This window comes from Chanos chanos, chromosome 7, assembly GCF_902362185.1.
Source record: "Chanos chanos chromosome 7, fChaCha1.1, whole genome shotgun sequence".
Classification (NCBI taxonomy): domain Eukaryota; kingdom Metazoa; phylum Chordata; class Actinopteri; order Gonorynchiformes; family Chanidae; genus Chanos; species Chanos chanos.
In genome coordinates, this window is record NC_044501.1 from 31,497,044 (window position 1) to 31,520,630 (window position 23,587).

The following is a 23,587-nucleotide window of genomic DNA, read 5'->3' on the forward strand; positions in this document are numbered from 1 at the left end:
CACAAGATGTCACTTACACTTTAGACATATGATCCACATATGGCAAAAAAAGCAAAACATGGGGGATAATAATGTTTTATTTTGCCTTTATTCTGGAAAAAAAGTGTATTCTCCATTCTTCAAAAATATATCTTGCCAATGGATATTTTTCCCCAAAATATTAAATGTGTCAGACAAGTTTTCAGTTTGAATTTTGAATAATAGTTTCAGTTTGAATAACAATCGTTTGGAATGGTGTAAATTGTCACTCCCATGAACTACTTTCAGATGGTCACAATATCACAATAATTAAATATGAATTCATCAAAATTCAGTTAACTTGAATTGCCCGACAGCTCTCTTATACAAAATAAACAATGCAAATTCAAAGCATCTCAAAGTTTTCCTCTAAAGTATAAAGTGTCTACATAGAGCATGCATTGCTTCAGACTAGGCTGGTGCACACTTTGTAAGATTAACTTTCAGTTTGAGTGGTAAAAGCTTTCTATCGAAGACCATACATTTACAAAGTGTCAGGTAACTTACACAAACACAATCAATTCCTTTGTGTTCAGACACTGTGATCATGTGTAAGAAGAGGCATGTTCTGTTTCGTCAACATTCTGCTCTCATGTCAATCATTCTTGTCGCCCCAGGCAATGGGGGCTGGGCTACATGTAAATGTAGTAAATAAAAGGCTGGCTAGGCAGCTAAAGAATGATTTAATCTCTTAAAGTGGTGCTTATGTAACAGCCATTCTGCCTCTAGAGATCCACATGTTGGAGAGCTCAATTTAGAGCTCAGCACATGAAGTAAATGTCATCAAAGTTGTTATACTTTTCATGTTATTTCACCCCCTCCTCTCAACGTACACACACACACACACACACACACACACACACACACACACACACACACACAAACACACATAGACCCTTTCTGCATTTAACTTTCTTTGTGCATTCCTTTTACATTTTAGCAACATTGCCAAAAAGAGTAATGATTTGGTTGTGTTTTGGGGGAAATTAAATTCTTCCCTTCTTGACTCAGCATAATTGTATAAAAGACTATTTGCATGCTGATTATTAAATGCACAATTACTGTGTCACTCTATAAGGCGTATTTCTGTTCTGTTTAGCTATGCCAAAATCCACAACATACACAATTATACCTCTCAAAGTCTACATGCTAATCTCAGTTCAGTAAATCAGTGACTTGTATTGCTAAACTTTCTCATTCAGCTTCACAATTAGCATAACAACCAGAAAACAGCCACATCTACTACAAAAAAATCCTTCAACTGGACATTTCTCTCATTCTTGAACATTCACGAAATAGCACTGGTAACTTCACTGATTTGCTGTGGTCCACCAAAGGATCTCTGAAAAAAAACTTTGACCAAAGCTTATTGAGCCCAGCTGTGTACAAAACGCTTTCCTTTCATAAGATATTTTCTCTTGCTTCCTTCCTGCAGTATTTTCTAAATAGTGCTTTAAGCAGTTCATTCACTGTGGTCAACAAGAACTAATACACCAGTACCGTCAATCAAGTTACGCTCATTTTCTTGGTCCACTCCCGAGGTCCACAAGATGATTTCATATGCAAAGTTACTGTCTCCAGTAGGTTTTGTATGCTGACCTGTAGCCTGGCTGTCCTGGGGGTCTCTTGGTCTCCTGGTGGGTCCAAGAAGAGGACCCAAGGTTGACCTCCGTCATGGACCTCTGAGGCTGGGGCTGTCTTACTGGTGATCCATATGGCATGGGAGTGGCTGGAGCAGAAGCTGTACTTTTGGTGGGGGAGCAGAAAGACTGGGGTGAGCGGTTTGGAACGAAGCCCTGACTCTTTGGGGGAGGCTCATAAGCCACCTTGGCCTTCCACTCTGCGGGCGGCTCAGGTAGGAGCTTCCGTTGGGCAGCAGAGTGCACGCTTGAAGCAATAGATTGAGGAAGGCTCTGAAAGGCAAAGGCTTCGTCTACAAGGCCCAAAGGGTGGCGGGCGGCAGCCTCCCATGGCGTTGGGGGCTTATGACTCTTGTCCAGTCGGAAAACCTGTCTTTCAGCCTGCAGGGGTTTGGCTTGGGGTATAGGTCGGGTAATTGGGGAGGCTGATGCAGCTCGGGAACTGAGGCCTACCGGTGACAACCTGGCTGAAGGGGATAGAGATGAACTCCTTGCATACTCGTCCTGTAAAGACAATTCAGAAACATTTCAGTTTTCGTTTTAACACCACTGCTCATGGTGACAAAAACATTCACACAAGTCGAAATGGTTTAGATCATTTGGAGTTTTCAGTGAACTTTATAAAACACGTTTTTAGACCAGGGAATGTCAATAAATTGATTTTTTCAAAAAAGTGGAGATGACACTTTTAGGACTTTTTAGCTCTGAACCTGACACATTTATTCCAATTGTCCTCTGCAACTGCGTATTTGCCTCAAATACTCAGGTTTACAATAAGACCAGCAAACTCCTTCAGTCAAATAGATTCGGCTCCATGAACAGACTGTCAAGAGGGCTCACAGAGGATCAAGTAAAAGAACGGAGGTTACATCAAGAGGCCTCTCTTCTATTGATACAGGACATGTTTCTAACACTTAGTCTCCCCTCCCAGTTTCTCGGAACAATTGGCTTATGGAGAGGGTATTCCGTAGTATGCCACATTTAGACCTGTTTAATGGGATCTGCCTGACTCTGAATGAGACACAACACTTTCGTGGTATGGTCTTTCAGTGAGTCATCCAATCTTCTCAAGTGGCATCATCTGGTATGTCTCATTCTGCTAAAGATGCCTTTATAGTTCTATTAAGATCCAGGCTTAGCAACTGAAATCAGTGGTGTGTTGTGCTTTGTGATTAGTGGAGTTAAGGTTGCATAAGCCATGTAGGAATGCCTTTGCTACCACCAACTGGCAAAATGCTGTAACAGCGAGTGTCTCCACTGCTTAAAGTAACTGACTCACTGCCTTTACGCCTGACATATAAGCTTCTGTCACTGCCCCAGTCTAAACCTTTAATACAATGAAAAAATGTACAAAATATTAGTGTTACTAATCTGGAGTGATTCAAGAACAGTTGCTTGTCTTCCAGAATGGTTGCAAATGTTGGCAATGGGATCTCTGAAACACCACAGGTTATATAACATTTGTTCCATTGCTAAACAATGCATTATCCATAGAGCAATAAAGGCTTCATATTTCTATATAATCTGCTTGTTTATTTCTATATAATATGCTTGTTTGCATGCATTTACTTTGGATTTTATCATTCCTTTTCAGATTTTCCAGATGTATGCAGAGAGACCCCTTTCTATTCAATTCTATTAATCCTTTAGTTATTGAGTTATGTTTGTTCGAGACAGATGTTATACGAGCTCCAAAAGAGCATTCTAGCTGAGTTTGCACAGATTTATACATGTCAGAGGTTTAAAATAGAACAAGGGATGCAAGGATGACCTAGCACCGGAACAACTGTGTGTTGTCTCAAGTGTCAGCCAACAGTGATCAGAGTTTAAAGGTCAAAACCAGGAAAGCCGTATAAGATCTTATGTAGCCCCTTAAAGTTGCCGAAATATTTAGTCTACATTTTAAAATGTGACATTGCTTTGTGGCAGTCGTATCCAGGAGAGTGTCTTTTTTGGTTTAATGATGTGTTTTCTTTGTGCTGTTCACTTCATAGAATGGATGTTATGTGAAGATTCGCAGAATTTTGTATGTCTCAGTTCTTAAGAGTAATGCTAAACTTTAAGAGTAGTTTCTATAGCTAACAATACCAAACAACATCACAAAACCACTCTTTATTAACAAAAAAAACCCTATCTCAATCTCAGTCTACCCCTTTGACCTCAAAATATGTATATCTTGTTTGAGACAAAATCTACTAGAACCTTTTTGGGAAATAATAAATAAAAAAATTGAATTTAAATGGAACTAAGAAACAGGTGTCTTTCTCCCCTACTTCAGGTCATGGGACCAGGGATCAAATTCATCTTAATATAGCCTGAGGACCAGCCCTGGACTGGTCTCTGATTCTCATCAACTCTCCATTTCACCAATTACAACCATGAGCTGTAGATAGAGCCCCAAGACCATGACGCAACACTGCCCCACAATTAGGTCAATGCTCATACTCCAGATTTATCCAGTCTTCTGCTGAGCTAACTGCTCACTTGCTGACCACTCAAATGTGCTTCTTGAGCACTTACCTCCTTTTTTAGAACTCTAGAGAAGGATGTGCCCTCAGCCTGCCAAGGATTAACAAAGTTTCTCAAGGACTGTATATTTTCTATATTTCCATGGCAAGCTTGCCACATGCTACTGAACATCATGACCTTTTAAAACTATAAAAGGACAACCATCCGCCCATTCTGTATATTCGTTGTACAGCTGATATCTTTGTCTTTATAGTTGATTTTACAATTAATTGCTATTGTCTTTTGAAAAAAGTTAGGAACACTTCAGAGGAGTAAAAATTTGCTTCAGTCCAGATCAAGTTCAAACAGAAGTGAAAGTATGAATGGCTTGAGTGCAAGTTCTCTCTTAAATAGCTGAAAAAAGAACAGAAGAAAACACGACTAGGTGATGATCTAATGCAAAGCGTGGAGAAAGTAATTCTGATACATGCAGGTGAACGAAAGAAACACAAACTGAAGGACAGAAATCATTTTAATGGCACGGTGGCAAATCTTACAGAAAGTGCACAAAGAAGAAAAACGCACACACACACGCGCACACACACAAAAGAAAATGAAAATTAAAATAAGAACATAGGAAGACAGCAGCTCTTTTAGGTGAGGCGATTAAATTATAAAACAAGTTTGACCAAGCTCACTCAAAAAGAGTGATTTTTCAAATTTACAGTGTTTACATTTTAAGAGAATCATGTTGCCCCTTTTTTCTGTGGATGCAGACACTTATAAAAAATAAGCAATTGAGAAGATAGAAAAAGAAGCAAGGATGAAACTAAAAAGCAGAAGGAGATTTTTTTTTTAAAAAAAGGGAGACAAAGCATGAAATTTGACCAGTGTCTGCAACAAATGAAACCAAACCGCCCTCTTTTCCAGTGACTCTTTCCCTAACCGCACGCACGCACACGCACACGCACACACACACACACACACACACACACACACACACACATACACACAATCTGTTTTGTGGACTGTTCAAACACACTGCTTTGATACAACTTCACAGCTGTCAAAGCTGAAAATAAGACAAAACTATTCAAGTGGGTCTGTGAAAAATCTGTCTCCATTACAGAATACATTCATCCTTTTGTGTCAGTGCCCCACCATTAATTACACTGAAATAATCATTACATACTTACATACTGGAAATAGATCTGGTCAGCTTCAGTGTTTATACCAGTCTCCATCCATCAACTGAAGTTTACTTTCAATCTTAATTCAAACTTTTCAGTAGACTCATGTAGATTATTTCATATTCATCTCAGAATATGTTCTACATTAACAACAAATCACATATCTTTGAGATCAACCATTGGTAGCAAAGTGTTGTTTTTAAAATTATGCCTCTTTTGGCATGGTGATCTCACTGTGAAGTTCAAATTATCAGTAGGTGTCCAACGTGCCTGTACATTCTGTCTTTTGCTCTTCAAACATTCAATTGTTCCTTTAATGTTTCTCTTACTACCTTGTAGGGGTGTAACAGTACGTGTATCTGTCCCGAACCATCACGGTACGGACGTAACAGTTCGGTGCATGCAGCCGTATGGAGAATATGTGGTAGCCTATGTGCAACAATTGATGAACGTAGTGCGGAACAAAATTTCACAAGCGCAAGTCTCTCATTTCACTCTCTCACACTTAGTTTGTTCTCTTCTCTCTACGATTTGGGATCTGATTGTAGTGCAAACATATTACGACATAAGTTTTCAAGGACCTTATGGTCTTGTTTACTGGTACATTGTAGTAAGAAGTAAACCGCATTTCTTAGTAAATAATAGACGGCAATGCTGGCAGTCTATCGCCAACAAATGGCTACACGCTACTGTATGGAATCAGAAAGGGCTGTAGAAAGTTTTCTTCACATAGATCGTATGGTTGTAGGAGGAGAATGCATTTTTTCATACTTTGACAATGTTTCCACATTCATCTCAGTGAATTCAAAAGGGCAAGGAAAATCATGATTTCCATTCTATGGCACCTTTAATACACTACAGGCTGTACAAATTACCTCAGGGGGGACTATACGACACCAGGTGGAGCAAAGTGTAACTTGCACTACTGTCTGTTAAAAATAAATGAAAGAAACCTAGTCTCATGCATTTGGGGGGTTTGTTGCTATTTTCCCATTGTACCAAACTCGTACTTGAACCGTGATGTCCAAACCGTGGTGTGAACCGAACCGTGACTTCTGTGTACTGTTACACCCCTACTACCCAGTCACTCTGTATCTTCTATATTATTAGCTGACCAATAATGACCAAACTCTTGGAGCGTGATCAACACAGACTCAGTTCACTTCACTAATATCTGAAGAAATAGCATCCTACCTGCATTTGTTTTACACTCATGGAAGACTAGTCTGTAAAAAGCTACAAACTTGATGAACTGATAATATACACTATGTTGTTCTTACATTATGTAACACTGAGGAGAGCAAGTTTCAAAACCTAAGCTATAAAAAAAATATATATATCATCAACCCATTCAATTATTTTCTTAAACTAGTTTTATATACAATGGTTTACTTTGTGCAAGTGTACCAGTTGAAGTGTGCAAGTTGAAGTGTCACTCTTTACCCACAATTTCAGCAGTGCTTGGCTTCCACACCTGGGCGTTACTCTTTTTAGCTGAGAACTTGGGCTTTGGAGCAGCAACAATGGTTGCCCCTGAGCTAGACTCAGCCTTAGTGCCTACTGGGAAACTGGGCACCACATAAGAACTGGGAGATGGTTGGTAGGATGGCAAAGGAGCTGGTGGGTATGGAGGGTTAGGGCCTGGTTGATAAGGGGGTTGAGGAGCCTGTTGGTAAGGCGGGCTAGGGGGCTGCTCGTAAGGATTTGCAGGGACTTGCTGGTAAGAAGGATTGTATGCTTGCTGATAGGGACCTTGCTGATGAAGTGCAGGTGGATAAGTGTTAGGAGGTTGCTGGTAGGCATTAATAGGGGCTTGGTGATAGGAACCATCATGCAAAGAAGGTGAATTAACTGCCATCCCATACTGTTGCTGTGGCTGGTGGGGCTGTTGAGGTATAAAACCATAGGGAACATTAATTTGTCCGGAAGGCTGGACAGGACTTTGATCATACATAACATGCTGGTTTTGGTTAGCCATAGCTGCTGCATGGGCCTGAGCTTGAGCTTGGGCCTGGGCTGCTTCTTCAGCAGCACGCTTTTCTGCTGCTAGCTTTTCTGCTGCCTCCTTTTCTGCAGCAAGCTTTTCAGCAGCTGGGCCATAGGTGAATAGAGAAGAATTTAGCTGGTAAGGTTGATGCCTCATGACATCCAAAACATGAAGGGGTTTGGGAGGTGGTTTCTCCTTCTCTTTGGATTTATTTTTAGCTTTTGCTGAAGGACTAGAGGAGGGAGGTTGCTTGATAGCGCCAGGTGGGTAAGAGGGTGACTGAAGGGGGTTATACGCTAAAGGTGGGGGAGCACGACAATTGGGTGAATACTTCCATGAGTTTGGCAAGGAGGGAGTGGGTGATGTGGGTCTTGCCTTATTTGCCTGTACTGTGGCAGAATCCACCACAAACTTCTCCATTCTGGACTGCCTCTTTGCAAACAGTTCTGCCCCTTTCCCTCGTAAGGCTGGCATCTCAAAAGATGAACCCGCTCCAGGAGAAGAAAAGCTGCTGCCCATTGGAGTGGGAGATGGTATCTTCGTCCCTGGCGTGTAAGAATTCATCCGCTGAGCTGGAGGCCGAGCAGGGGCCGGAGACTGATTCCACGGCTTAATGGACTGGGGAGGTGTTTTGGGAGTTTCACTGGGGGCCATGGTGCTCATGGGAGGTTGCTGAGCTTGTGGGGTCCATGAACCTATAGGTGGTTGTTGATCAGGCTGAGATTGTGGTGGTGCCCACTGGCTCACAGGTGGCTGCGGTGGGGCTTGTTGTTGAGGCTGATGGGCCCATGGAGGCTGTGATTGAGTCTGAGTTGACGGCTGTGGTTGAGCCCAAGCAGTCTGTACCTGATCCTGCTCTGGGGCCCAAGTGTTCATCTTTTGCTGGCTATGTTCTTGAGGAGGCTGCTGTTGCTGTTGAGCCCATGGTGGCTGTGGTTGTGACTGAGCAGGCACTGGACCCCAAGAATTCATGTTAGACTGCATGTGTGTTGGAGCCTGAGGGGCTGGCTGAGCTTGTTGAACCCAAGGAGGTTGTGCTTGAACAGGGCTCTGAGGCTGGGGCCATGTATTTACAGGTGGCTGTGCTGGTGGTTGTGGTTGGGCCTGAGATACCCAAGGTGGCTGAGGCTGTGGCTGACTCTGTGCTTGAGGCCACGAGGGCTGTGGCTGATGCTGAGGTGGGGTCGCCCAAGGTGGCAAAGGCTGGGATTCATGTTGTGGCTGTTGAACCCAAGGTGGCTGCGTTTGATTTTGTGCTGGAGCCCAAGCACTGATGGGTGGCTGTGCTTGTTCTTGAGGTTGGACCCATGAGGGTTGAAGGGTTGACTGACATTGAGCTGGTGCCCAAGCATTTGTAGGGGTCTGAGATTGGTGTTGATGCTGGAGTTGAGCTTGAGTTTGTGTCACCCAAGGGGGCTGTGGCTGTGACTGTGTTTGAATGGTTGCCTGAGATTGCACCTCTTGGGAGGTCTGAGCTTGTGTTATCCAAGGTGGCTGGGAGTGTGACTGAGTCTGAGTAGAGGTTTGTGGATGCCCCTCAGTAGGGCCCCAGACACTAACTGGCGGCTGCTGATGTACTTGAGGTTGATTTGGACTCCAGGTACTGACAGGGGCCTCTTGGTGTGCCTGAACTTGTGCTGGCGGCAAAGAAACAGGGGCACTTATTTGTTGTTGGGGCTGATTGTCATTCCAAGCCTCAGGTTGCTGGGCTGGTTGCATTTGAGGCTCTGGTGGGCTCCAGGCATGGACTGTTTCAGGCTGCTCTGGTGTGGGTGGCTTGAGAGGATCCTCTTGGGGTTCAGGAGCAGATGGAGGAGACGGTTCATGGGCTGCTGCTGGAGAGGCTTCCATTTCAGGAGCAGCAGTAAACTCAGGAGCTGGAGCCTCACCATTATTTTCAGTAGGCTGAGGAAACTCTTGGTTTGCAATTTCTGCCTGTGACCATGGTGGTGATGCAGGGTTTATATGAGGCTTTGGGGCAACAGGTGGAGGAATTTTGTGCTTTACATTTGGGGACTGTAAGAAGTTGCAGGCCTCTGCACCCAAACTTAGGTAGTCTTCCTCTGGGCCTGACTCAAAACCCAATTTCCTCTCACTTCTGTTGAGGAGGTTCAAAAGCACAGGATTTGGTGAAACCTTGGGAGGCTCTTTGAAAGTAAACATAGGCTTTGCTGTGTGTCTCTTCCTAGCATCCTGTAAGATCCCAGTCTTGATTGCAGGCACAGATATACGTTCATCTCGGGAGGCAATCTGTTCTCCCTGTCCCACCGGAGAATAGCTAGATTGCTCTTGATTCGCGCCACTTAGAGTGGGGGAAAAAGGAGCAGGCACCCTGTTCTGGACAGAGAAAGGCTTGGCACTCCTATTAGTGATGGATGACTGCATGTCAATGGCTTGATGGTGGGAAATACCATTCATATTATGAGAAGAATACTGTTGCATCTGCTGCTGTTGCTGGTATTGCTGATGTTGTTGATATTGTTGCTGTTGGTGATATTCTTGATGTTGCTGATACTGTTGTTGTTGTTGCTGATATTGTATGTTCTGCTGGTATTCCTGATGGTGTTGTTGTTGCTGCTGGTGGTAGTATGGTTCTTGATATTGCTGATATTGCGGTTGCTGTTGGTGGTGCGCACTCACGTCCATGTAGTTCTGACCCTCTGAGGACTGCTTATAAGAGTGTTCCTCAATCTGCTGGTAAGCCACCTGCTGCTCAGCCTCATGCACCCCTTCAACAGGGAGGCCCTGACGCCTCATCTCCTCATGTTCTGCCGTAATCTCATCAATGCGCTGCCTGCGCTGAGCAAACATCAGGGCTCCTTTACCCTTGGTTTCAGGTAGCTTTTCCATCTCCTCCTGGTTTTCGAGCTTACGCTCTATCTCAAGTAGTCCAGCGTCAAAGTCAAAGGTCACAACACTTCGTTGACTTTGGGCATTGGTGAAGAAACTGTCATCAAAATCTGACTCACTGGGTGTTAGAAGGGTGAAGTTGACAGAGTGTGTTTTTTCTTCGCCCTCTTCGTCCTCGTATTCTGGCTCGTCTTCACCAGTTCCGTAGCTCACTAAAGTATATTTCTTGGCCCTTTGCCTATGCCTCTTAAACATCAACAACCCCTTGTTATTGGGGTTGGGAACAGAGGCAGTCAGAAGAAGAGCAATGCGCTTGCATTTAGACTTCGCCTCCTTCACCTGTTTCTCAGACAGGCTCTCACTCCGCCTGAGCCCTGAAAGAGAGAGAAAAGAGAGGGAGAGAGAGAGAGAGAGGGAGAAAGAAAGAAAGAGAGAGAAGAGAGAGGGAGGGGGGAGAGAGAGAGAGAGAGAGAGAGGGAGGGAGAAAGAGAGAGAGGGTAGCGGGAGGGGGTATAAAGGGTGGGGTAATAGAAGAGGGATATTTTGGATGGTTACTCCTATTGGCCTACTTCAATGAACTGGATATGAAGTTAAGAGTATTAATAGCACTGGTAAAACTGAGCTGTCCACAAATCATTCCACTTGAGAGTGGACATTCTACAGAAAAATGACATGCATTCTTCGAAACATTTTCTTAATATCGGTATTACAAACAAATGAGTTCTACATTTCTTGACCTGCATTTATGTCAATATATTATAAAGATATTTATGTACATTTTGCAATGGAATAGACTAAAAATCGGCCCTAATTTAGGAAATTGTCTGACAAAATGTGGTTTCATGCTTTAAAACACAAATAAACCACTCTATGGACAGTGGAATCAACCATTTGTGACAATGATGTGCGACCAATACACTGTTACTTGTTTTCCACTGAATCTTTAGATTCTTGACATTTAATCAAAATGTGGTATTTTGTGCTCTGATGGCCATTTTATGATCAAATAAGAAAATGGCATTACTATACTATTTGTGTCTGTCTATTAGCAAGCACATAACATTCTGCAAGTTATGCAGAAGACAGATAGACAATTAAAATCCTGCATTTCTCAGAGGGACAATAACCTAATCGTCAAATTGTAGATAGCAGGGGCTTTATGTCACTTCACTGGACATAAATAAACAAATCAAATTTTTCCAAAAAATCTGAAAAAATCTGTTTCATTCTTCTGCCAATTCAATTTTTTTTGTACTTATTTATTTATTTATTTTTACCATCCATAGAATTTTAAATGAGCATAACGCACAGCATTTTTTCTTGAATACTTAAGACTTTCACTCATGCATAACATCATCTTCATTTGTTATCTGGTAACGCAAAATGTTAACACACGCCTTGTGCAGCTGTGAAAGCATGTCTGCATGCGCTACTGAAGAGGACCCAACGGTAGTTCCAAAGAGTAAAAATAGCAATTTGACGCAGCATTGTAGGTTCCAAAAGTTCACAAGTTCCAAACTTAAAACTCTCTTCCATGAGACACCTAAAGAATTGTTTGCCTATACACACAGAACACAATCCATGTTTTTCCTACCTTAACAGTTTCTGGTAAGGGTATATTATAAAAAAAATAATTTTCTCACTAATTTCTGATTCCTGGCTGCACAACCTTGAGGTAGAAAATCCAGAGTAGAGAACGTTTCCCTTTTCAGTGTGGCTAAGGCGTGTAGTTTTAAAGGATCAAGTATCAAGCCAGTGTCACACATGCTGATGTCCATCAAATGGCAGCCCTGTAGGCATCATTAGCATGCCCATGTTTTATTCTTAACCTCACCTCATAGAGTGTCACCCTACAAACCTTCTCTCCGGCACTGCTACGCATGCTGAGAGAGTCCCAACATTTGATAAATAATCACAATTTTGTATATCCTTTAGCAAAGGGTACAATTTGCATCTTGTGCTTATTCTTAACTTGGGCAAATGGATTATCTTCAGGCAGCCTACTACAAGTTATGAAGCACATTTATTTCATTACTCATAATTAATTTAATTATATATCAAATATGAAACATATTTAATTTTTGTTGCTTATTTAGCAGCAAACGATCAGAGCTCTTAACTTATCCCAGTATTGCCATTTATTTATTCGTCAAAACTAAGAATTTGACTCCTTATATTCCAACTTCACAATGAGACATAACAAGACCATAACTAAGGTTTGAATGAAATATTTTAACTTCAAATGCTACGCTATCCAAGCAAGTGAGAATTTTTTCCTCCAGACAGGTTTCATTTTACGCACTAAAAGCTACCACAAGAATGCACACCTGCCATTCTAAGTTGACAGCCTTACTTCAAGAAACATTAAGAGTCTTTTGAACGGGGAACGGACATACAGTTTCAAACATTGCCAAGGCATTAGCAGTTACAAACTCAGAAGGCGTGATACTTACTGGCGTGCCTTGCCCGGTGCCTGTTTGGTTTGTTGTTCTCCCTGTCAGACTCAGACTCCCACTCATCTGAAGGAATTTCAAAGCAGACGGTGGAGATGGAGGAGGCGGGGGCTCCCTCGTCGCACCCTCCTTCTTCTTGCCCTCCATCATCAAGTTGTCCACTGATATTGGACTCTGGCACGGAGGTATCCGCCCCTTCCTTCTCAGAGCCCCTCCCCGATGGGTGCTGCAGGGTCACCTCCACCTGACCCAGCATAGAAGAGGGGGAGCGAACTAACACAGCCCGTTGGCCCAAAGGCTCTCTTTCTTGCCGGGGGATGTATAGAGAGCAGCTAGTAGTGACGGTTGAACTGATAGCCTCAACGGTCTCTTTGTGATGGACATATCCCTCTACTCCACGGGCGCTGCCTAGCGATGTACAGCTAGGTTCCTCCAGGCTCTGTTTGGAGAGAGACAGCTGTAGTTCTACCACAGATCCTGGAGTGAGTTCTAACTGGTTGCCTCCAACCCTAGAGCCCTGGCTGTCCGTTCCAGCCTGATGCCTTGGTGCAGGTATGCAAAACTGAGTCTGGACCGAACGGGAGCCACCAGGGCACTCGGCATCACTGTCTGTCTCCCCATAGTATGCCTCATCCTGGGACTCGGAGATGTACAGCTCCCTGGGTGCCTGGGACTTGTATGGGGATGGGATTACATGTGCGGTGCTTTTAAACACCTCCCCTATGGGCTGTTTCTCATCCAAGTTCTCCTTAGCTGATTCTAATCCATGAGGGGAGTGCACAGAGGACCTAGCAAAACAGAGACAGTTTTAATTAAACTCATTATGAAAATATTATATCTGGTAACAATCGCAATATGTAGTCATTGTAGTCACAGAAAATGCTTTAAGATAAAACCACATGACTGAACAAAATAAATCCATTTCCAGTTGGATTTTCTCAAACGGAATTGAGAAACACATAAAAGTGGCCTTCAAACTGGTTTAAATCTCCATTTTAAGATACATGAGTAAGAATACGCTCTTCATATTTAAGGTGAACGTTGAGGGTGATCTCAAATGATTTATTAAAAAATAAATAAGGGTTGAGAGAAAAAAAATTACATTAAAAGGTCATTGCGTTCAATGGACCAGACTTAATATCTCCTCTCAATATTATGCAGGACATAAAGAATTTTATAGCTCTGTGTCAGTGTACGCCGATGAAACAGACATCCACCAAGAAATTTTCATGGTCAATCAAGGACCCTCAGATATCACAGAAGCCATATCCTGTTAGCTTGTTTGCCCATTAACACTTGGTGATCCACCTGGTGTGTGAAAACGTGCTGGTCCAAGAGTGATAGACTTATCTTAGGGGCCTTATATGCTTCCTTTCCACATACAAGCATTTGTTGGCACGTCAGATCTGACATTAGCACAAACCAAAAACTGGCAGCCTGAGCAGCTGCACATTGACTCAGTTTTTAAGGACCCAAATACACAACAGCTGTTTTCTTTTTTTTTTTTTGTCATATTTACAGCGATCAAAGGTCAGTTCACTCATATGTGGGATGCATTAACATGTGATGTGCTTTGTGGGGAGCATTAACATGTGATTTCGTTTGCAATAGAGCAGAGAATTGTACATTGTGTCAGGCCTCCAAATCCAACTAAACTAACAGCATTAGTTTGGTGCTTTAACAGTGATTCAGGATTAAATTTTGGTAGTTAAGAACTTAAAAGAGGATTAGTACCTTTTGACAAGCAACTGTAAGCTGTCAGTGGAAGCCTCGATGAGAGAGATTGCCTCTGGAAGGGTGAGATTGGCACAAGACTCTCCATTTATTGAGATTATTTCATCATCTTCACAGAGTCCAGCCAGGGAAGCAGGAGAGGCTTCCTCAATCTACAAGACAGAAAACAAAACTATTAATAATCCCATTAGACAACATCACATGAGACTTATGGCTTAAAGCCTTGCCTGCGTTGTATACAAAACATTTGCATAAATTTGACCTTTTATTCTTTGAAGCCTTGGTACCAACAGATAATTTTCATATAACATTCTATCTATGTCCTATTTATGTCAAAATGTCTTAGTTTTATGGTGACCACTAATGTGAATATATTGCAACAGGTGCTCATCACATGACAAAGACACACTGTTGGCCATACTAGTTCTGTAACCCCCAAGTATAGAATAATGAAACAGTAGAGCCATTAGGGTATAAAACCTGTCAGTGACCTTTTACAGTGACTGTGTGCAGACAGCAAATCAACCCCTGAAATGCGGTCAGCAGTCAACAGCGCTATTGTTTGACCAGGATCTCTGTAATGGATGCCACACTTTGTCATTTTCAACTAAAGAAGGTCAAGATGCTCTGGGCTTGTGAAGCACATTGTTCGTGTCCTAAGGGAAGTGAATATGTCATCAAAAGCACAAATGGCCACCAATCCTTACTGTTTGGCACCATTTCAATGTGTCAGTCTCTGCCAACACAACTGCCATTTTAATCCAATCTTCAGGACACCTAGGCACCAATTATTCCTCTTCTGAATCTGCTCACCTAACTGCCACACCTAGTTTGACAAGCCATATGTTTCATAATTAACTGAATCTTTTGAATCATATGTGTCAATACAACTGGGAAATCAAAACGGTGCCCGACTGGGACACTGAAGAATGGATAGAATGTTTTTGTACTGAATGTTTTAAAATTATGAAAAAAATGAGATGTATCACAGCAGAATCCTCTTTACAATGAACATAATAAAGATTTTAAACCAAAAAACAACAATAATATGTGTGTACACACACACACACACACACAAACACACACACACACACACACACACACACACACATATATATGTGTGTGTGTGTGTGTGTGTGTGTGTGTGTGTGTATATATATATATATATATACACACACACACACACATACATTAAACTAACAAGAATGACAGGACTGCCAAATGTGTGGGTCTTAAATGAGCTCTCTAACACCACCTGGCTGGATATAGCTGCAAACAGCCTGTTACTGTAAACTCAAGCAGCACTACTATTAAAATTAAACAGCCACTTATAAGATTCACCTCGGTTAACTTACGCCATTCACCTTCAGTGAACTAAGAGCCCTCAGCCCTCTCCCAGGCATGTAATTTTGGCATTCATTCAGGGGAAATCACAGCAGAAACACAAGGGATCATCCTCAGACTTTTTTTTAGACCGCCCTTAACCATGTTACTACAACATACCCAAAATATGCACAGCTGTTCCAAACAAACTGAAAATAATCCATTCACTTAACTCTGTTTTGTTTTGGACTATTTAACTCCAAATAAAGCAAAAGGCTTTTCCCACAAAGGATATTCAACTTGTCATGGACGTCAATGTAAATGAAATTTGAGATGATACTAATTATTCCTTTATGAGTATGATTTAAAATTTCCAATACTTTCTAAAAGAGTAGATGACTGCAAAGACTATTCTGAAAGTTCAAGATGTGACAGTCATACTGTCTTCTTTTTTTTGGTTACACCACTAGAGGGCAGTACAACATGAAGGCCAAAAATAACAATTTGAACTCCAACCATTGAATTTCAGTCTGGTCATTATTTGAAACCATGAGACATTTTTATTGCTACTTGCTGGTCAAACGAACCCTCCTCTTGGCCTTTAAAATATTCGAGTTCTAAGACTTGGCAAATAGTCACGATCAGGATATACAAAAATATACTCCATTGTATAACGTTCCCACATCAAAGTCAAAACATTTTTAGAGATATCACAGGTCTGTGTGTCAATATCTACCAGTAATATCCAAGTCCCTTGCCAAATGACTGCAAGTTTATACGGGAATTATTAGACCTGTGGACTAAAAGTACTATGGTAATCATAACGTCTTGTGCAATACCAAGTGGAAAACTGCAATTGACTGGTATACATACCCTCAAAACAGTCAATTACTCTAGAAACATAATCGGGGTCGTTTTATGAGCACTAGGCGCACAGAGTGTGATAAAACAGTGAGACAAATACTTGGTCTCATTAACAGTAATGGCAAAAGTAAATGGCGCCATGCCATTAGCCCTACATGGAGGTCCCTCTCTGTACTTGTGTCTTTCTGTTCAAAGGGTAAGGAAACATAGCGAGGTCTGGGTTCCTGGAGTCCGACTCAGTCTCACTCCCCCTCCAAAAAAGGAGGGGAAAGCTCTTTGAAAGGAGCAACCGTCTCCCGTCCGATACTGTAAATGTTGATAAAGTGCGCCAAAGCCATGTCTCCACCATAGTAACAAAACACACAAACACCAATAAAGATGACAAACCAGAATACTTAATGTCGGTAAATGCGCAGTATATCAAAATGAAACATGCAAACTGTCAAAGTGATGCATCTTAAGTGCAAAATGCAATGAAAAGGACAGGAGTCAGAATCTACTCACTCATGGAATATCACTTTCCAAACTGGATTTATTCTGAGAAAATTATTCATAAATTCCAATATATATATGTGTGTGTGTGTGTGTGTGTGTGTGTGTGTGTGTGTTTGTGTATATTTTAAATCATGTATTCTTCATGAATACTTTATAGAGACCCAGCAGTTGGGGGTTTCCCTCCACTGGAAAAGAGAAAATCCTTTTCTGCTATGAGACCAATACCACTAAATAATGTTATTATAGCCAATAGCTAAACAGCACTGGAAGTCGAACAAGAGAGTCATTCAAAAACAGTATCAACACACGTGTGCAAAATGAAACCAACATGCAGCGTGTTGTTTTATAGTGTGGTAATGCCTCGCAGCAATACCTTTCCTATGCAGCTTTGAGCAATTATGTTTTCAAATCTGCAACATACAGAACACCCCCGCCCCTTCCCTCCCCCCACCCCCCTCATTGCAGAACAAGCACAATGAACTCTGAGCTACTTTCTTTAAAACTCAATTGTTCCTTACTGGAACAATCTTGCTACCAAAAGCTGAAGAGCTATAAAATCAAATGGAGGACAGAATGTTGGGTGGTAGTTTAATAAGGGTCATGGGAGTAGATGTATTAGTCAGTCTGAACATTCGGTTACTTCACTCTTTAAAGTAAAACAAGGCTTTTCACATAACATCTTTAAGAGAACGCTTTCCTGTACGAGGTTATACAATTACTATGTATTTTTGTACAATATAAATACATACAAAGGTAAGGATTTTCTACTCTATGCTGGACTTCACTCTCAGAAATGTATAACTAATGGCTTGTGTCTAACTTGAGATAATTTACTCACAAAGGAATTGGTGAGGTAACACTTCACTATGGCAAAATAAGATAACACAGTTTTAAAAGACTCAACTTGGCATCAGTCATGCTTTTACAAAGATCAGACTTCTGTGAAACCCTTACAAAAATTGCAGTTATACCTGAAGGTAACCTGCACTGGCTGATAACATCAGTAGTGGTAAACTTGTCTCTAGTTACGAAGAAGCATGTGTTTAACATATTAAGTCTGAATTTTACTGATTTACCAGATGTCAAACTGAATATATGAAACGGCGAATCCTCAAAGCACCAGAAGATTAATCAGAAAACAAGCAATCCTCTGACATCATCTGAACAAAGTACTTCTGAGTTATAGGCCTACTTTCTTTTTTTGTATTGTCAGGAACACATTACAGTCTCTGGTCTAAACCATCTGATCCAGTTTTGTCTAAAAAGAAATGCCATGTTGATGTTTTTGGCATCAATTCCATATAGAGGGGAAGTGAGAGAAAGAGAGAGAGAGAGAGAGAGAGAGAGAGAGAGAGAGAGACTGCACCTTTAAAAATGTGAAAAGTTATGACTTCACCATCTTTGTCCAGGAGCCAGGATTCCCAAACAATCCGGAGAAAAAAAAAAGAAAGAAAGAAAAAAACACAGTCTGCCTTATAAGGCAAACAGCCTCCTGCATGCGCAGGGCTCTCAAACGGCACGTCAATCCTTTAACGGTCGCTTTTGTCTGGAAAAGGATATCGAACACACATGCCTCTCAGCAATGGCTTACAGTCGACTTTTCTTATTAAACCTGAAAGTGACCCTTCATGTGAGCATATTTCTCATGGCTGCGTTACATAAGCACGGTATCGAAAGTTTCCCCTCTGCTTTCTGACAGGTTTGCCTGTTACCTACTTAAGAAAACTGAGGGTTAAAGATATGCCTTCCAGATGTCTCGCCCCGACCCCAGGTCACCCCCACTGAGATCTCTGGCGGAGACAAGTACCTGCGAGGGACGTCATATCTGACCATTTCACAGTAGCACAAGCAAATATTTGACAGTTCGACTGAAGCTTGCGCTTGCACATGGCTTATAAAATGCAATAAGTCAGACAAAAAGAACATAAAGACAGACTCTTGTTGAACTTCAGCCGTCTCAGCAACTCTGAATTATGCGCAATTCAATTAGAATCATGTATCCAAAATGAAAAAGAAAGACACAAAGTGCCAAGAAAATATCAAGACTCAAACACATCCCAAGATGGAGATTATTCCTCTAGCCAAAATTAGCTTTAATTCAAATTTTGGCATTTATTATCTTTTATTAGATTTAGCTTTAATTCAATTCAGTGTTTTCTTTTTGTGCGTGTGAAAAAGGAGAATAGTCTCCTCTCGCAGACGTCTGGCTTAAAATCAGTCCACTGTAACAATTTGATTTTGAACCGAATTTGCCTTGCTTTCACAGACTGTTCTCGCTTAAAATGTAAACATCTGTATTGCTCTGTTCTGCCTCGGTAGAGAATAGGGGATTTTCATTATGTCTTTTTTAGTCTTGGGCCCTTAGAATTGTCATTGTTCTTCCATCAGATTGGCAAAATCTCTTCAGTTCTTGGATAACTGCCATTTCAATGAGATGGTGAGGTCAATATTTTTAAAATATAAATATGATTTCTTGTGGACTACTTAACCAGTGATTTTTTTCCAGGCTTTGGCTATCAGACATCACAATACGTGGTACAGTACATTAATTAGCATAGACATAAAACGAAAGTAAGCATAGCTGTTTACATACTGTTGGCGCTTATAGTTCCGCAGCCTGGATACACAGAATGTTTATTTGAATGTACTTTGAGATATTCCTTTGATCAGGCTCCATTACAATCACTGAATGTCAGACCCACAATTTTGTAACTGTGTTCTGTTTCCCTGTTTCCATAAATAGCATCTTGAATTTTGCAACGCTCTTGTAACACGCAGCTGAAAATAATTTAAAATTACTTTAAAAGTTCCTGAGAGAACTTTTGACATACGGAATGCAGTTATCATATAAAAGTATCTGAATAATGTTCAGCTAAATCAGATGTACCATTTAAATTATCCAGAGATTCCAAGAAACCTCTCATATTTCACGCGAAGGTTATCGCACTCTCCCCATTGGCTCGTTCTGAAGACTGCAGAATGCAAGTGTTTTTGAAATGTGTTAACACTCTGTAAAGAGGACAGGTTGATGACAGCTTTACTAAACCAAATAATTATGGTAGTGAGGCAGAACCATTTTGCATAGCTAAAGCACCATTTGCTGCCAGAGCCATGTATTAAATCCCAAAATAAACCAATTTATTTTCATGACAAAAATTTCGACTTACAGAGATCATCATTCTTTTTTTGGATCTTGAGACGTGGTAAAAGCATGATCGTTTTGGTAATTTCGTAGATAAAAACTCAAATACTTTAAGCGACAGTCACAGTAACTATGAAATTCCAAAACCATTCTGTTAAAAGAACAAGATACCAACATTCAGTTTAAATACAGATGATAGAGAAGCATTAACAATGTTTCAGTTTAATGAGGTTTTTATCTACTTGAGAAAGCTCTGTTACACACATCTGCATCACATATTTAATCATTCTGTTTACAGAAAAAGAACCTCGATGTCAACTTTATATCATTACAGAAGGTCATGAAACTTGAAGGAACCTAGGAGTAATATCTTTAAAGAAATCTATTATTTCACATAACATCCAGTCGTAATCCAAAAAAATGACAAATACTTTGGACCTAACACAGTCTCAGTGTTCATCAGTGTGTAACAAACATATATTTAAACTTAACTGGAAGTTATTGCCTACGTTCATTTTACACCTTGTTTACATTTGAACTTACATTCATCTCTGTGGTTAGCGTCTACAGAGCTGCATGTGCCAGTACACATGTTTAAACTTTTCAAATCTCTCTAAGTCTCTCTCTAATTTATTAAAGTGGTTTAGAGATTGTAACATTGTGTTCCTGGACACACTACTGAAAGCATGTAGTGAGGGAGATTTATGTAAAAAGAAAACATCCCACACCACCAACTGTTGAACATGGGTCCACTGAAGATCATTAGGTTTGGATAGAAGTTCATAAAGACTGGGAACCACCTTGATGAGCTAATAGAACATTACTGGGTTGTGAAGTATTTTAGTATTAAATTAGGATTTTTATGGAATTAGCCATAAAACTAGTAAGAAGAAAAGGGGGATTCATTTTTTTTTGTTAGAGTTTATTCTCTGGCCGGCACCAATCAGGACTGAACATTCTTTAAAAACTCACTTTGGAATCTGAACCCCAAGTAAACTTTTGGCAAAAATTTTACAGGGCACTGTTCCTCCAGGCCAGACCGTTATCTGATGTTTCCAGGGTGGTTGGAGCTTTTCGAGATGAGAAATTGGTACTATATTTGTAAACTCTAGACAATGTTTTCCATCAAGTGTTCAGCATTTCAAGAGATGACAGACATACCCTTAAGGGCAGACTAGCAACAGCGGACCAAGTAGTAAAGCCACCATCATTTAAAAACTGGGACGGAAACCAAAAGAGTCATCTTGGTTCTGGTAATCAAGTTCAACAGCCAGAAGTTTCTCAAAAGCCCCCCAGAAGGCTGCTCCTTTATTTGGCCAACTAATCAGTAAATGACTGAACATGTTTTAACTTTAAGTGAAGGCCTAAATCTAACTTTAACAGGACCCATGGTGCTACTTTTTCTGTTTTCCAAGAACTCTGTGTGTGTGTGTGTGTGTGTGAGAGAGAGAGAGAGAGAGAGAGAGAGAGAGAGAGAGCATAAGTGTATGCCTTTGGGAAAACAAAACTTGCCAAAAGAGGTAACAAAAAATTGTTACCTTTGAGTAATATCCTCTGAAACCACTGAGTAACCTACACATGTACAAGAGGCTACATATTTGTGTAGGAATGCTTGCTTATACTCACAATAAACATAAGCATTTACATACCTCAGCAGTAACAAATTCTTCACCTTTATAGGCAGATATCTCATTTTGTAAAGTTCACTTCTGCTATACCCCCTGAGGCATGCACAAGGCACATTAATAACCCCACTGCACATGCACTAACAGCCTTAAAGTGTGTTTAGATTCTTGCTGTAGTCTGTAGGGGTGATAACAGATTGGCCTTCTCTCTGCCTACAGACTCCAGTTGCCATGACCATATAAGGACCACTTCACAATTCCACAGAAGAAAAGCAACGGTCAGGGAACGGGGTATTAAAGCGAACTCACTGTATCATATCAATCGCGCTATCCTTTGGATCACAAGCAATCAACTGATAGAGTTTGTTACAGCGGCAAATAATATAATCACCACCTTTTTTGCCAGTTATCTGCTCATCAAACCTGATACGAAACAAGCACGAATGATCAGATTCTTCCTGGCGGCTCTGCAATGATTTATCAGGACGATTACAACTTAAAATCCTATATTTCAGAATGGTCATGCTGCACGCAAGAAGTTAACCTCCTCGTATTAGTTAAGGTTTTTTACTTATACACTTACAGTTTGTCCAGAACAAACTTTTCATGTACAAGAAGAAATTAATGAGAAGTAAACGCACAAATCTACTTGATTATTTTGAGGCGTAACGTAGAAAAATCCACTCGTGCATTAAATTTTCATTAGCCTACTGAAACTCATTCTACAAGCATTCTACAGCAAGGTAGTCAGCACACAGCGAGGGAAAAATTTTACTCCTCATTTGTCTCTATGATGCAAACAACAATATGTGTAACTTTGACTCTGAGAAGTAACAAGATGATGGTGATGACGATTTTTATCATTAATATCAGTAGAAATGATCTCAGTAATAGTTTGGTATTAGTGGTGTAGTTATCATCAGCAGCAGCATCACCGTCATCGGTAAGTAGTTGAACTTCACCTGAAAAACCTGAAGGGGATGGTGAGATTCGTCTCTCTCTCGGATCTGAAAGCCCCAGGGCGCGCCACCATGCACCGTTATACAGATGTAATCCCCGATACCCATCATGCAAGCGCTTCTCAGCCCGCCGCTGCTGAGACCGCTCTCATCCAGGTTTTAAGACAGAATCTAACTTCTCTATAATAACTCAGCCAGTGTAGGTGGGTATAGCGGCGTTACATCGTGGGACCCGCCCACTTGAGTACGTCATGCTGGAAGGACATGCCCCGTGAGAACTAAACTGATGCGAAAGCGTAAATTCGAAGAATAGAGACCGTTAATGCGCAGTAATATTTTTTTTTATTTTCGAAAGTAATATTTTGAATTACGCCTCAATTATTGATTGCTCGGAAGTTATCTATTACGAATATTTACCAACCTAAAATTTTTAAATGATGTTGACGTATGTCTTTTCATGTCTTCAGCTCTTCTACAGCACATAAAATCATTATGAAAGCAACCTTTACGACGTATATCAGTCCATGTTCCATACAAACTGGGTCTCTGCCGAACCTGCACTGGAAAATAAATAGGCTAATTACCGTTCCTGGACTTAAACCTGCAGTATAGACGTAACGCAAGTCCCCAATTTTTACCTGATCCTGCGTCAGAACCAAACACGAGCCTCTTTTACCTCCCCTCCACCGAAAATGTTTTGCTTCAGATTATCGTTTCTCTGAGTCAGCTGACTAAGACAACTTTTACATGCGTTTGATGAGTTATTGATTACTAAAGACATTTTAAACTATTTGTACTAACATGATTGATATATGATTAGTGCGGTTAGAATAAACAGACGTTGTGAGACCCTAACTCC

The 23,587-nt window shown here is 41.0% G+C and overlaps 1 protein-coding gene across 1 annotated transcript; it reads right to left on the bottom strand.

Annotated features, from left to right (window-relative positions):
* Positions 1-1,586: 1,586 nt before the first annotated feature.
* Positions 1,587-22,839, bottom strand: synpo2a (synaptopodin 2a). The gene is made up of 6 exons (XM_030779188.1): positions 22,732-22,839; positions 14,321-14,472; positions 14,067-14,073; positions 12,587-13,319; positions 6,744-10,507; positions 1,587-2,162 (listed from the first exon to the last, which is right to left on the bottom strand). Exons 1-6 carry the CDS (start codon positions 22,837-22,839, stop codon positions 1,587-1,589), a joined length of 5,340 nt encoding a protein of 1,779 aa, XP_030635048.1.
* Positions 22,840-23,587: the final 748 nt, after the last annotated feature.